At 39.5% G+C, this 12053-nt stretch overlaps 1 protein-coding gene across 2 annotated transcripts in view; it reads left to right on the forward strand.

The window, feature by feature from the left end:
* Nucleotides 1-5587, forward strand: part of CCNI (cyclin I) — a 32052-nt gene extending 26465 nt beyond the window's left edge. The window contains exon 6 of one of the 2 annotated variants that reach the window (XM_007455416.1): nucleotides 4954-5477. In XM_007455416.1, coding sequence (XP_007455478.1) covers nucleotides 4954-5397 — 444 coding nt within the window. In that variant the 3' untranslated portion in view covers nucleotides 5398-5477. Of the gene's footprint in view, nucleotides 1-4953 lie in introns of both variants that reach the window. The other variant, XM_007455415.1, reaches the window with a different exon arrangement.
* Nucleotides 5588-12053: the final 6466 nt, after the last annotated feature.

Below are 12053 nucleotides of genomic sequence, written 5' to 3' on the forward strand. Positions count from 1 at the left end.
TGCAACCTCTCAGCTGAGAATATCATGCCCTAGTTTGTGAGCAGAGAAGGGCTGAGAGTCTTTTCATAAAAAGAATGATGATGATGGTCAGATCAATATATCAACTAGAGCTCCATTCCTCTTATATGTGTCTTGTTCCACTATTCTTAGCATGGCTCAGCTTGTTCTGTGTCCCTGGGAAACATGATGTTAGTGTAACAAAGGCTTTTTCTCCTTTATGTTCTTTTAATTGCATGTGTTAGATTAAAATAATTGAGAAGTGCTTCTCTGCATTGAAATAAATGCTATAAAGAAAATAAACCCAAGGAGATAGTTACTGTTTAGTGAGAATTTTTAGAAACTAACATAAACTACCACATAAGTGAATAGTGTAGCACAGAACATTTACTTTGCCTACCTAGAGTGTTGGAAAATGAAGTTGAATATTAATCTTTTACATTAGACTGCAGAAGGAGGGGAAGGGACATAAAGCGAGCATTCTACCTCCTACATTTTTCATCTTTTTATTGGAACAAAGGACATATTTCTAAACGCCTCCATGACTTGGTCTCTGTGCCTGTTTCCAATCTAGTACAGAGAAAATTTGCTATATGAAGAGTTACTGTCACAGAGAAAGGACAGGCTTCGAAGCATAAATAGTAAGAATGTAAATAGCATGTATATTCTGTAGCTTTGAGGGCTTGTTCTCTACTGAAGAACACTAGAGAATCTGCTTATTATCTTTTATAAGTCTTCTGGTGCTAGAAGAAAGTGTTCACTGAAACTCTTTTCCCCAAGTATTATTATTATAAGCTTGGAATTTGAAGGAACCTTCTTAGAAATCATATCATTCAACTCCTTTATTTTATAGCTGCAGTCCAGGGAACTTGGGACTTTCTCAGAGACACACAGAACTTAGTAGCAAAGAAAACTAAAAAAAAACCCAGTGCTTTTTCTGTACCACAGAAACCTTGAAGATTCTAGTCCAGTGGTTTTAAGAGTTTCCTTTAGAACTGGAACCCTTCCCTCACCCCCAACAAAATCTTGTACACACACAATCCCAAAATCCCAAGTAGAAAAGTATTACTTTGTAATGTGTGTTTGGGGCACAGGCCTATCAGATGCAGTCCTATTTAACATGGCCTCTTCCCTTTCATAAGCTATTTGGACATAGTTTGAAAACCACTGTTCCTTTCTCTTGTATATGTATATAGTTATATTCCACAGACATTTATTGAGAAATCTATGATCAAGGCATTGGGGATACAGTGATTCTAAAAAGTCTGCTTCATGTAGTAGTCAAGTTATAATGAGGAAGACAGTTTAAAACAAGTAAGGTCACAGAACTTCAGAGATTTTGAGACTTGGTTTTAGCAATTCTCTGAAACCCTTGTGGCCCAAATCTGAGTGGCTCCTTATTTTTTAAGACTAAGTTCACCTGTGTTCATGTAGGAACACCAAGTCTAATATCTTTGTAATTAGACCCATGACAAGGCCATAGTAATATCAGATGTTTCTCCTGGATTTCTGGTTCTAGTTTAGGAAATTCTTGCATCAGATGGTAAGATCATGCTGGAATTACTTCTGACATGTTTCCCAGGGTCCTGGTTTGAGAGGACTGCTTAATGGTCCATCATAGACATCTCATGCTGTGAGGGGGCCCACTATCACCAGCTCTGCCTATGTTCCCTCTGGACTTCAGACAAAGTACAGTGAGTGTTCCCTGGTTTGAAAGGCAAGCTTTCTCTTGTCCCTCCCTGTCCCCTCACTCCCCAGTCCACCGCCCCCATCACCACCCCTCTTTTTGGCTACCTGTTGTTGCTCATCATTCTGGGATAGCTAACCCTCTCTTTCCTCTTACCCCTTCTCTCATTGCTCTGCTTCTGTGGCTATACTTATGTTCTCCTCTTTCTGACTGACGTGGTCCACCTTGATTATCTCAGGATGTTAAATCTACCCAGATTAGTGTGGTGGTCTTCCTAGACCCTACTCAGGCACTAGTCAAAGTAGATGTTTCTGCTGTGGTGTAGTTTAAAATTAGAGTATGGAGTTAAGGAAGCAGACCTTCCCCACCAGGGTCTTCTAGTTCTTCTTAAAGGTGCTTAAAGTCAGACTACTTACTGCACTGCACGCTATTTTCAGTGCTTTATGCTGTCCATTGAACCTTATGGGTCCATCTGAACCAATTACATCATGCTGTTCTGATCCCCTCTTCCCATCAGTAACCTATTTGGATGTCTGCTCTGTAAACTTTCAATGCTATTTACCCCACCTCCTTGGTGAGCTATATTATAGTTCTGTTTGTTGTTGCAGGGGATGCTTTAAAATGGTATTTGAATTTGGGGAGATAGTAATGTTCTCTTGACACTCTGCAATCAGAACAAGTTCATTTTAAATCTTTTTATAACCATTTCATTAGAGGACTTGTCTGGTGTCTAAAGTTGCAGTAATTCCAGTATATGTGCTTATTTTGTTTCCTCCACTGTATCTCAATGAGGACCATATTATTTTTTTTCTTAGAACAAATTTAGGTTGTAGTAGATTAGAAGAAATTAATTTTGATGCATTATTTTAGACAAAGGACTTAACTTGGGTGGAAGTAGAGTTCATTAGATGGTATTGGTTTGCATAATCTTCATTGTCTTTCCAGCCCCGTTTTCTGCCAGTCCTCACCTATAAATAGAACTCCCTATTTACTTACTATTTTCACAGAGGAAGTTTATAGTGACATAGTCTTCCTTTTACTTGAAATGTCTTTTTTCAGGATTCTTCTGTGATACTATGCCCAGTGACCAAGGCATTAGAATATTTGTGGTATTTTTACTTTTCTAGGCCATTAAGTATCATTCGTTAAAGAACAGTTCATTAAACCTAGGTACTTATCATAATTTTTACCCTGTAGCCTTCTTTTCACTTCCCAATTCCTGTCTTTTTTTCTGTTACCTCTCTTTTGTAGGCTTTTTGAAGAAGTGTGGTACCTGGCCTAGAGTACCAGTTGCCTTAAAGAACTTTGAAGCCCCATCCCTATCCTGTGTGCTTTGTTCCATTGTTTTTAAGAGAGGAAAAGAAATTCTAATACTAGTTAATAATATCTTACCTGTTGTGTTGTCTAGTGCCTTTCAAACTAGGGGGAAAAAATTAGTGAACAAAATAGTAGATATTAAAAATGGTCATTTTCGGGTATAGTTTCTGACAACTTCAGACATTTTTACCTTTGTACTACGTGATGACTAACACCAGCCTTTCGTCTTCCTTTCCACTGACCTGGGTAACAAGTAATGAGTATATTTAGAGATAAAAATAATTTTGTCACCAAATATGTTCTTGCAGAGCGTGTTATTTTCCTTTATTTTCTCTGTGGTATTGCGAAGTCATGCTGTGTGCTACAGGTTTTATAGGTATGAATAAGAATTGATTATATAAAGAATACGTAAGACTGGAAAGTGATCCCCGATAGTTAAATAGTCAGGACAGGCTTCCTGGAGGTGGCATCAGTTAGCCAGACCTGCAAGGAATATGTAATACAGTTTCAACGTGTAGAAACAGGATGAGCAAGGGTAAAATAAGAAAGGGCAAGATTTGTGCAGAGTAGAGAGCAGGCCTGTTTGGCAGGAATGTAGAGCACAAATTAGTATATGGTAGGAGGAAATAAGGCTGGAAAAGAAGCGTGGGTCAGATCGCGGAGAGCCTTCTTAATACCAAGCTAAAGAGGTTAGATTATTTCCGGCAGGCACTTGGGGTACCGCTAAAGAAATTTGAATAGGGAGAAATATATGTTGCCAGAGGAATTCTGACTAGAGCTATAATTGCAGGGAAAGTAAGGCAAAGAGTAACTAATTGGGCTCTATCACAAGTAAGATTTAGAAGGCCTTCCAGGTACAGTCATTGGTGCTAGAAACTTAGGGAATAAAAATGAATATGAGGGCTTCCCTGGTGGCACAGTGGTTGAGAGTCCACCTGCCGATGCGGGGGACATGGGTTCGTGCCCTGGTCCGGGAAGACCCCACATGCCACCGAGCGGCTGGGCCTGTGAGCCATGGCCGCTGAGCCTACGTGTCCGGAGCCTGTGCTCCGCAACGGGAGAGGCCACAACAGTGAGAGGCCCGTGTACAACAACAACAACAACAAAAAAACACAAAAACATGATACAGTGCCTACCTCTTGGGATCTTGTAGTCTATAGTAGAAAAGCATAAATGGTTAAATAGATTATTCTAATACAGTGTGGTAAGTATGATGACAGGTTGATACAAAAACAGATGACCCTGAAATTTGGGTTTGTTGGGGGGTTAAGGGGAATCAAGGGTGGCTTCAAAAAGGACTGATACCTGAATTATCCTGAAGGATAAGAAGGAATTAGTGAAAACTCCCAAATTAAAAACATTAGAAAGAACGTTTTTTCTTATTGTTGTCAATTCTGCTGTTTTCTACAAAAATATAACTTGTCAAAGGTTCCCATTTACTGTTTTAAAAACAAAATAATACTTAAGTTGTTCAAAATTCTTAGCCAGCCTTTCCCCATCCCTTATTTAAATTTTTTCTTGCCTCTGTCTGCTTCTTTAAATGCTTAATGGATTTTATGTTTATCTGTATCTTGGTCTTCACTAAGGAGGTTGGAAGAGGCAAAGAGGGTAGGGTGAAAGGCCTTCTAGACAGGGGAGATAGCCTGAACAAAAGCGTATGTTGGAATATATAGCAGTGAACAAAAGATAATAATTTCAGCTTTCATGAAGATGTACAGCATACAATTGCAAATAAAGAATTCAAGTTCCAAAGAAGTTTATAATACAAATACAGATTTGGACACAATTTCTAAAAATGATGGGTAGGCTGGAGGAGTAGACGAGTTTGAGGTAAAAGATGTGGGGAGAGAAATCTTGGGGGGCAGAGGGCACGGGGAGAAAAAGTGGCCAGCAAAGACGACAGACAGCCTATATTAATTATCAACTTTGTGTTTTCTTTCCCCCGGGTTCAGATGGATAGCTCCCAGTTGATCCACTGTCGGGAGCTTGTGGCACATCACCTTTCTACTCTGCAGTCTTCCCTGCCTCTAAATTCCGTCTATGTCTACCATCCCCTCAAGCACACCCTGGTGACCTGTGACAAAGGAGTGTTCAGATTACATCCCTCCTCTGCCCCAGGCCCAGATTTCTCCAAGGACAACAGCAAACCAGAAGTGCCAGTCAGAGGTACAGCAGCCTTCTGCCATCATCTCCCAGCTGCCAGTGGGTGCAAGCATACCTCTGCTAAACGCAAAGTAGAGGAAATGGAAGTGGACGACTTCTATGATGGGATCAAACGGCTCTATAATGAAGATAATGCTTCAGAAAATGTGGGTTCTGTGTGTGGCACTGATTTATCAAGGCAAGAGGGACATACTTCCCCTTGTCCACCTTTGCAGCCTGTTTCTGTCATGTAGCTCCAGGTGTTACCTTCAAGTGCAAACTAAGGTAGACTACTGTGGGAATGGGAACGTGGAAAACAGGATAGGCTGTATAAAGGTATATACCTTACCAGGCTGATTCGAAATGAGCCAGAAAAAAAAAACCTGTTGACTTGTATGGCTAATTATAATTCAACATTATTTAAGCACTTAAAGACCAAAAAAAGTGTAAAATTCAAGATCAAAAAATTTTTAAGTAAAAAATTTCTTTGTAGTGTTTGTCAGTTCCACCCTTCTCTCTGCTAAAATGTAATGTAGATTACCCTGTGTCAGAAATTCATGTTCAGTGTTTTTTTTTTTTAAAGTTCCAAAATTCCTAGCTAGCAAACCTTGTCCCAGAATCCTGATTTAATTTTCCTCTTGCTTTTGCTTGCCGCTTCTTTGAATACTAAATGAATTTTATGCATGTTGACCTATAGCCTGACTTCCACTGATGAGGAAACCCTGAAAATTTATTTTTAGCAATTTAGTAAACAAATTATTTCAGTGACAGCAATGTTTATAATCCATGATTCAAATTCAACTTAATCTGAAAAAGGTACTTCAAAATTGCCTATGAATCAGAGTTGGTAACAGAAAAAGAACTCCCATTACCATGTTGATTTTTGTTTGTCTCCTTTCAATTTCTAGAGTTTGGAAACAAAATTAATATTTTCATTTTTATCTTAAATTGAAGCTTAAAAGTGGCATGTGATTAGGACACTTAAGGTTTGTTGGAAGCATTTTTGACATCTGTATAATAGAATTTGTGATAAAGTTAATATATCCAGGTGCTCACCAAAGAAACATGTAACAACTAAAATTAGATTTAAAAAAACTGTTCAGTTCACTCATTTATAATCAGTAGGAGAGACTGTCTAGATGTTGGGGCAGCTCTATGATTTGGGTCTGTAACATGTAATAACTGAATTCAGTACCCTAGTTTTATGTTAAGCTATTAGGATTTTCTTGATAAAAGTTAATCCCCTGCCTCCCCAGCCTACCTGTATTCTCTTCATGACTTCTGGGTCCTGAGCTCCCTGTGCAGCCTGAGGAAGGTACTGCAGTCAGAACCATGTACTGATTGGTAGCAATAAAAGCTGTCCTTAACCTTTTTATCTCTTTTTTTCCTGCTTGTGAAGTGCAAGTTCTTGATTAGTTAAGCACTGCTATTTCAACTACAGAAGATGATAAAAATCCTAATATGCTTGCAGAAAATAAAACATGAAGAAAGGGGGGATTTAAATGTGACTGAGTTTAGGTTTTGACATGGTGGACTGTGCCCTACCAAACAGTAAATTCTTAGCTTAAGGAACTGTGAGGGCAGACACAGACCCATATCTAGATAACCTGTCACTTTTAAGCCACTGATTTTGTTCTGGTTTAGCAGAGCAAGAGTATTCTCCAGTCATTTGACTTTTAAATTCTTTTATGGTAGGGCTGGCTACCTGCTATAGTCCGATCAAGGGGGAAACACGTGTGTAAGTCAGTACAGGGAGTGAGAAGGAATATAGAAGAATGAACTATTTTGGGGGTGAAGACAGCATGAGGCTGGCTTTGCAGATACACATAAAAAAAAAAATCCCACTTATCCTAGTCTTCATCTGGTTCTGTTTTTTAATTCTGAATTGTGGGAGCTCCAGGAAGTCCACAACTACAAATGTTCATCATTAAAATAAATGCTACTTAACCCCCCGCCCACTTCCACTTAACAAATGAGGAACATTTTTGTTACGTAGAAAGCTAGGGATAAAGTTGAGTCTAGAATCAGAATATTTCATGTGTGGTCCAGTTGCTACATATAGATGGTACAGAAGTTAGAAATAATATTTTAATTTCTTGATCTTGAGGCTTTCTAATCAAAAATGGATGGTAAGTCCGTTTGGAAAAAAAGTATTTTCATGGGAAACTGAATTGGAATGGTTGGGCGGCTGCTAGGTCTCATGCCTCAAAGCTTATTTAACCCATAGATCAGTTAAATGATAGTACTTTGGAGACCAGCCCCTCCTGAGCACCCTTTCAGTTACATCTCCCTGCCACTGTCCCAGAGACCTGAGCTACCATGAGCTCTTGGAGAACTTTGGCTCTCTGGGGCCTGAACTCACGGACTGAGACAGAAAAAAGCAGAACATTCTTGAACAGTGTGGGACTTTTCATTAAGAATGTTCCTACTGTTAAATTACATCCTGTTTTATCAGAAACTATGCTCATTAGCCTGTCCCAAGATACCTGTCTTAAATCTTGGCATCACACCACAATTACTCTCTTCCAAGATTTGGAAACTTGAGCTTTATGGATCACGATTGCCTGGTGCCTCCTGGTGGTGAGAAAACCTGTTATTCCACAAAGGCTCTGCAAAGGCATGGGAATAAACATGATGGGAGAAATTAGTTATTCTCTAATCCTCCATTCAACAGAAGTGAAAGTGCATGCTCTAGCTCTTGAAGCTCTTACTAGGAGTAGCCGAATAATTGTCTTTCAGGATTGAAGTTCGTTATCTGTGGAGAACTGAATTTTCTGCAGATGATGTCTTACATTAGCGTGGAGGGGAGGGCTGGGAAAGGAGAGTGCTCTCAAATGCCAGTTAAAAAGACTGATATAACTGATTTGTCAGAAATGTTCCTGACACCATGCCTTTGGCTCTGAAAGAAGCTATAGCGTAGCTCCTCACTTGGCCAAGCTGATGAGAATCTGAGCCTACAGTCCTGCTATTGAGGGAGTTAAGACATTGGCGTCTGCCCCCCAAGAAGTATTATTTCTTTTCTCCTATGTTGTTAGAACCAACACGTATGTATGTCCTGTCTATTCTCTTTACATACCTGGATTTTCAGGATTTCTAATTCACTCCTTTGGAGTTCCTGAAACAAGAAAGTAAGTTGTCCTTGAGCATTACTGCCCGAAACAGCACAATGTGGTTAAAGCCACTGATGCTCAGCAAGCATAATGGGGAGCCTTGTTATCTTCATCCTTAAGGTAGTTTGTACATTTTCAACTGGAAAGGGAAGATACTGTGCCAGATGCCTTCACAACCATCCTGGGACATAGCAGGTTGAAGATTAGAGAATTGTCCACATAGCCAAGAAGTTTTAACAAGGTTCAATTTCTGACTTACCAAATATAAAGGATAAAGCTTTGAGATATGATGTTTTGTCTAACATGTAATTGTTATTTCTACAGCCTCCAAAATTGTTGAAACTAGTCTTTAAACTGTGTTAACAGGAGAATGGCTCCTATGCTCATTTATAATGTTTTGAGCTTTGGCCACTAGATGGTGCTTTTAGAAAAATAGAACATCTTTTTAAGTTTCAGGGAGAAACTGGGCTTACTCTGTGGGAATGAGCAGTTGAGCGCTCACCTCTTGTTGCTAAGCAATGCATCAGCACCATTTGCAGTTACAAGTTCACATCACGTAAGCCTTAGGAGGCCTGTGCATGTGGGACTGAGGGAAATTAGCAATATCTGCCATGGTTTGGGACAGATGGTGGCTAAGTATGTCTTGTACCAAAAAAAATTGAAAATAGCCAACTCCCAAAAGCTTGCTGCTTTCATTTTGAGCTGGATTTGACCAATCATTAGGACAGAAAAGATGAAGTACAGGCTTTGTAGCACAGCTTGCATTAAGGAGTTAAAATGAAAGCTTTCCCTCACCATACTGATGAGTTCACAGACCTTCCTTTATTTACAGTGCAGTTACATCCCGATAAACTCATCGTAAGTTGAAAATATCCTGAAGTCGAAAATGCATTTAATGCATCTAACCTACTGAACATCATAGCTTAGCCTAGTCTACCTCAAATGTGCTCAGAACACTTACGGTAACCTACGGTTGGTCGAAATCATTTAACACAAAGTCTGTTCTATAATAAAGTATTGAATATTCTATGGAATTTATTGAATACTGAATTGAAAAACAATGGTTCTAAGTGTATCCGTTGTTTACCCTTGTGATTGCATTGGCTGACTGGGAGCTTTAGCTCGATGCCACTGCCCAGCAAAATGAGCATCCAAACTGCATATGGCTAGCCCAGGAAAAGATCCAAATTCAGAAATGTGGTTTCTACTCAATGCATATCACTTTCACACTATCATAAAACCAAAAAATTGTGAGTCAAACCATCTTAAGTCAGGGACCATCTGCAGTGGTTTTTATGATGTAAGACCCATGTGTAGCACACAGACATAACTCTCCCTGTGCCATCTCTTGATTATTGAAAAGGTGTCATGAGAGGTAACCAAGAACATCTTATCAGATAGAGAAATCTGAAGAGAGCACAAAACACTAGTGTTGAAGTTTCCAGGAGGCTGAACCTCTCCATTTCTCTTGACTCTTGAAGTACAACCTTCATAGCAGATCAGATGCCAAAACTGTTGACCTTATTGTGTTACACAACAGTAGGGCAGTGTAGAAAAGCATAGACCCAGTGAACTGGTTTCTCCTTCTCAGAAACAGCTTATTTTGTTAGCAAGAGGACACTCCAGAAAGAAGGGCAACCTTAAGAAAGAAACCACTGAAAAGCAGTTGGGGGTGGGGGTGGGTTTTGCTTTTCAGAATACTCTCTCTCACAATTTAGCATAGAAAGGGCTTACCTTTTCTGTTTACCCCCAGAATTTGCCGTGTTTGAGGTATGCAGAGAGACATGCAATTCATAGTGCGTGGCTACATCCACAGTACCTAATGTAGGCCTGGTGCAGTATATAGAACAAAAAAAAGTATTTGGTGGGGGTGTGGGGAAGGTGGATGGATATAAATAAAGGGCAAGGAGAGCTAGAGCCGCAACTCTTCAGTATTCTCAACGCACCGTGCAGAGCAGGCATGGTTAAGCAGAGTTCTTCGTGGAATGTTATTCTGCACCCTCTCCACCATACACAAGTTGTTTTTTTGACAGGCACCAACCTTGTGATAATAGCCTCTGCCTCCTCTGATCTAGGTGCCATGATTTTGAAAGGAAGTTTCCATAGTGGACTGAAATGCCATTCACAGCATGCAAATAACTGATTTGAGGCAGATGTGAAGTCTTCATCTGTACCTCCCACGATGTTCCACTAACAACCAAAAGATCTCATTTGTAAACAGCTACCTGTCAGAATAGGAAGGTTGGAAAGCTGAGGTGAGCAGATACCGAGGCTTGCAATTAGTCTTTTTAGATGAACACATTCAACCTCTACACCAGCCCTGAGGGTGCCAGTTGTTTGCTAGAGAGTGATCTGAAAGCCAGATGGTATCAGTCTCAAGGACTAAATACCATGGTCTTAAGGATTCAAGTATAAGGATCTTCAAAATGAGCCACATTGCCAACACTGTCAGTCTCCAGGGTGGAAAGATGACAGTCATCTGCAAAGCAAAAGGTTTTGCATAGAAATGTCATTTAAATACAGTGAAAATTATGTACTTAGTTTTTCAGATATCCAGAACTTTTACCCATAAGCTGGGACAATGATAGGCAGAAAAATAACCAGAATAACTAAGAAGGACGTTTAGGTACAGTTGATGGGGAAAAGTATGGTCAAGCCTATCGGGAAGATGACCTAATTTTATCTGACCCAGTTCAGCACATACTAATTCAGATCAGGTCTCTCCTTTATACGTGTGCTGTGCCTATCTCAAGTAGACCATCTAGACTACACTTCTCAGCAATAAGGCCGAGTCTGTATCTGAAGTCAAGTAAGGTTTTTTTTTTAAAGACTGTATGAAAAATAAAAAGCCTATCACCAACAGAAATAGGTTCAGATGGCTCAGGTCTCCCTGCTTTTCAACAACCTAGCTTGGGATAAGCGAGTAGTTTTTATTATTCGTATCTCTTAGTTGGTCAGCCAAGAGAACTTGAGAACCTACCAGTTTTATCAACATTTGAGAAAAGGAACCACCTTAAGTAAAATGCCCAATCAATGGAGGATAGCTGTGTACTTGACCAGTGGTGTCTGTTATCCACTTTCCCTAGATAACTAACTGAACAGAGGCCAACCTGCGTGTAATAGCCAGTTCCCTCGCCCCTCCCATTAAGATGATTACCATTACACTTCCTCCAACATGAAGATTAAAAAGGGAATAACAGAAATAGATTACACATTTCTCTACTTAAACAAACAAAAAAATACTGCCTAATTTGCTTTTTAAATATTGCCCAAAAAATGTCTTTACAATCTGATGCAGAATTTACTTTTAAAATATGAGTGATAGGGTAAAGTTGATATTAAAATATTAAAAGGAGTTTAAAAATAAATCCAATTGTTGTACTTAGTAATCACAGTGGTTTCACACAATAGGATGTTTGTGTTTAACTTACAAAACTGACAGTATGTCATGCTGTAGCATCAGTTAAGGAGTTGATACCCACCATCCACTCGCAAACCAGCGGTCACATCGTTAGCAAATTTCTATCCTTACAGATTACACTGTAGTATGGAGGGGATGGCTCTTGACTCTTATATTTTCATCATTAAATGGCTCAGATGAACCTGATCTTATTGCATTTAATAATAGTGTCTTTCTAAGTAAAGAAGGCCCCTTGCCAGCAAGCTCCTCCAATTGGTCTAAATAACCTCTTCCAAGAATCAAATGATTCAAGAAGCAGGGACTGTTGCTTCATCATTTCACCTTTCAACAGAAGCATATGTTACCATTCTTAAATACAAGGGAACACTCCTAAGATCTT

Source organism: Lipotes vexillifer, unplaced genomic scaffold, assembly GCF_000442215.2.
Source record: "Lipotes vexillifer unplaced genomic scaffold, Lipotes_vexillifer_v1.1 scaffold749, whole genome shotgun sequence".
Lineage (NCBI taxonomy): Eukaryota > Metazoa > Chordata > Mammalia > Artiodactyla > Lipotidae > Lipotes > Lipotes vexillifer.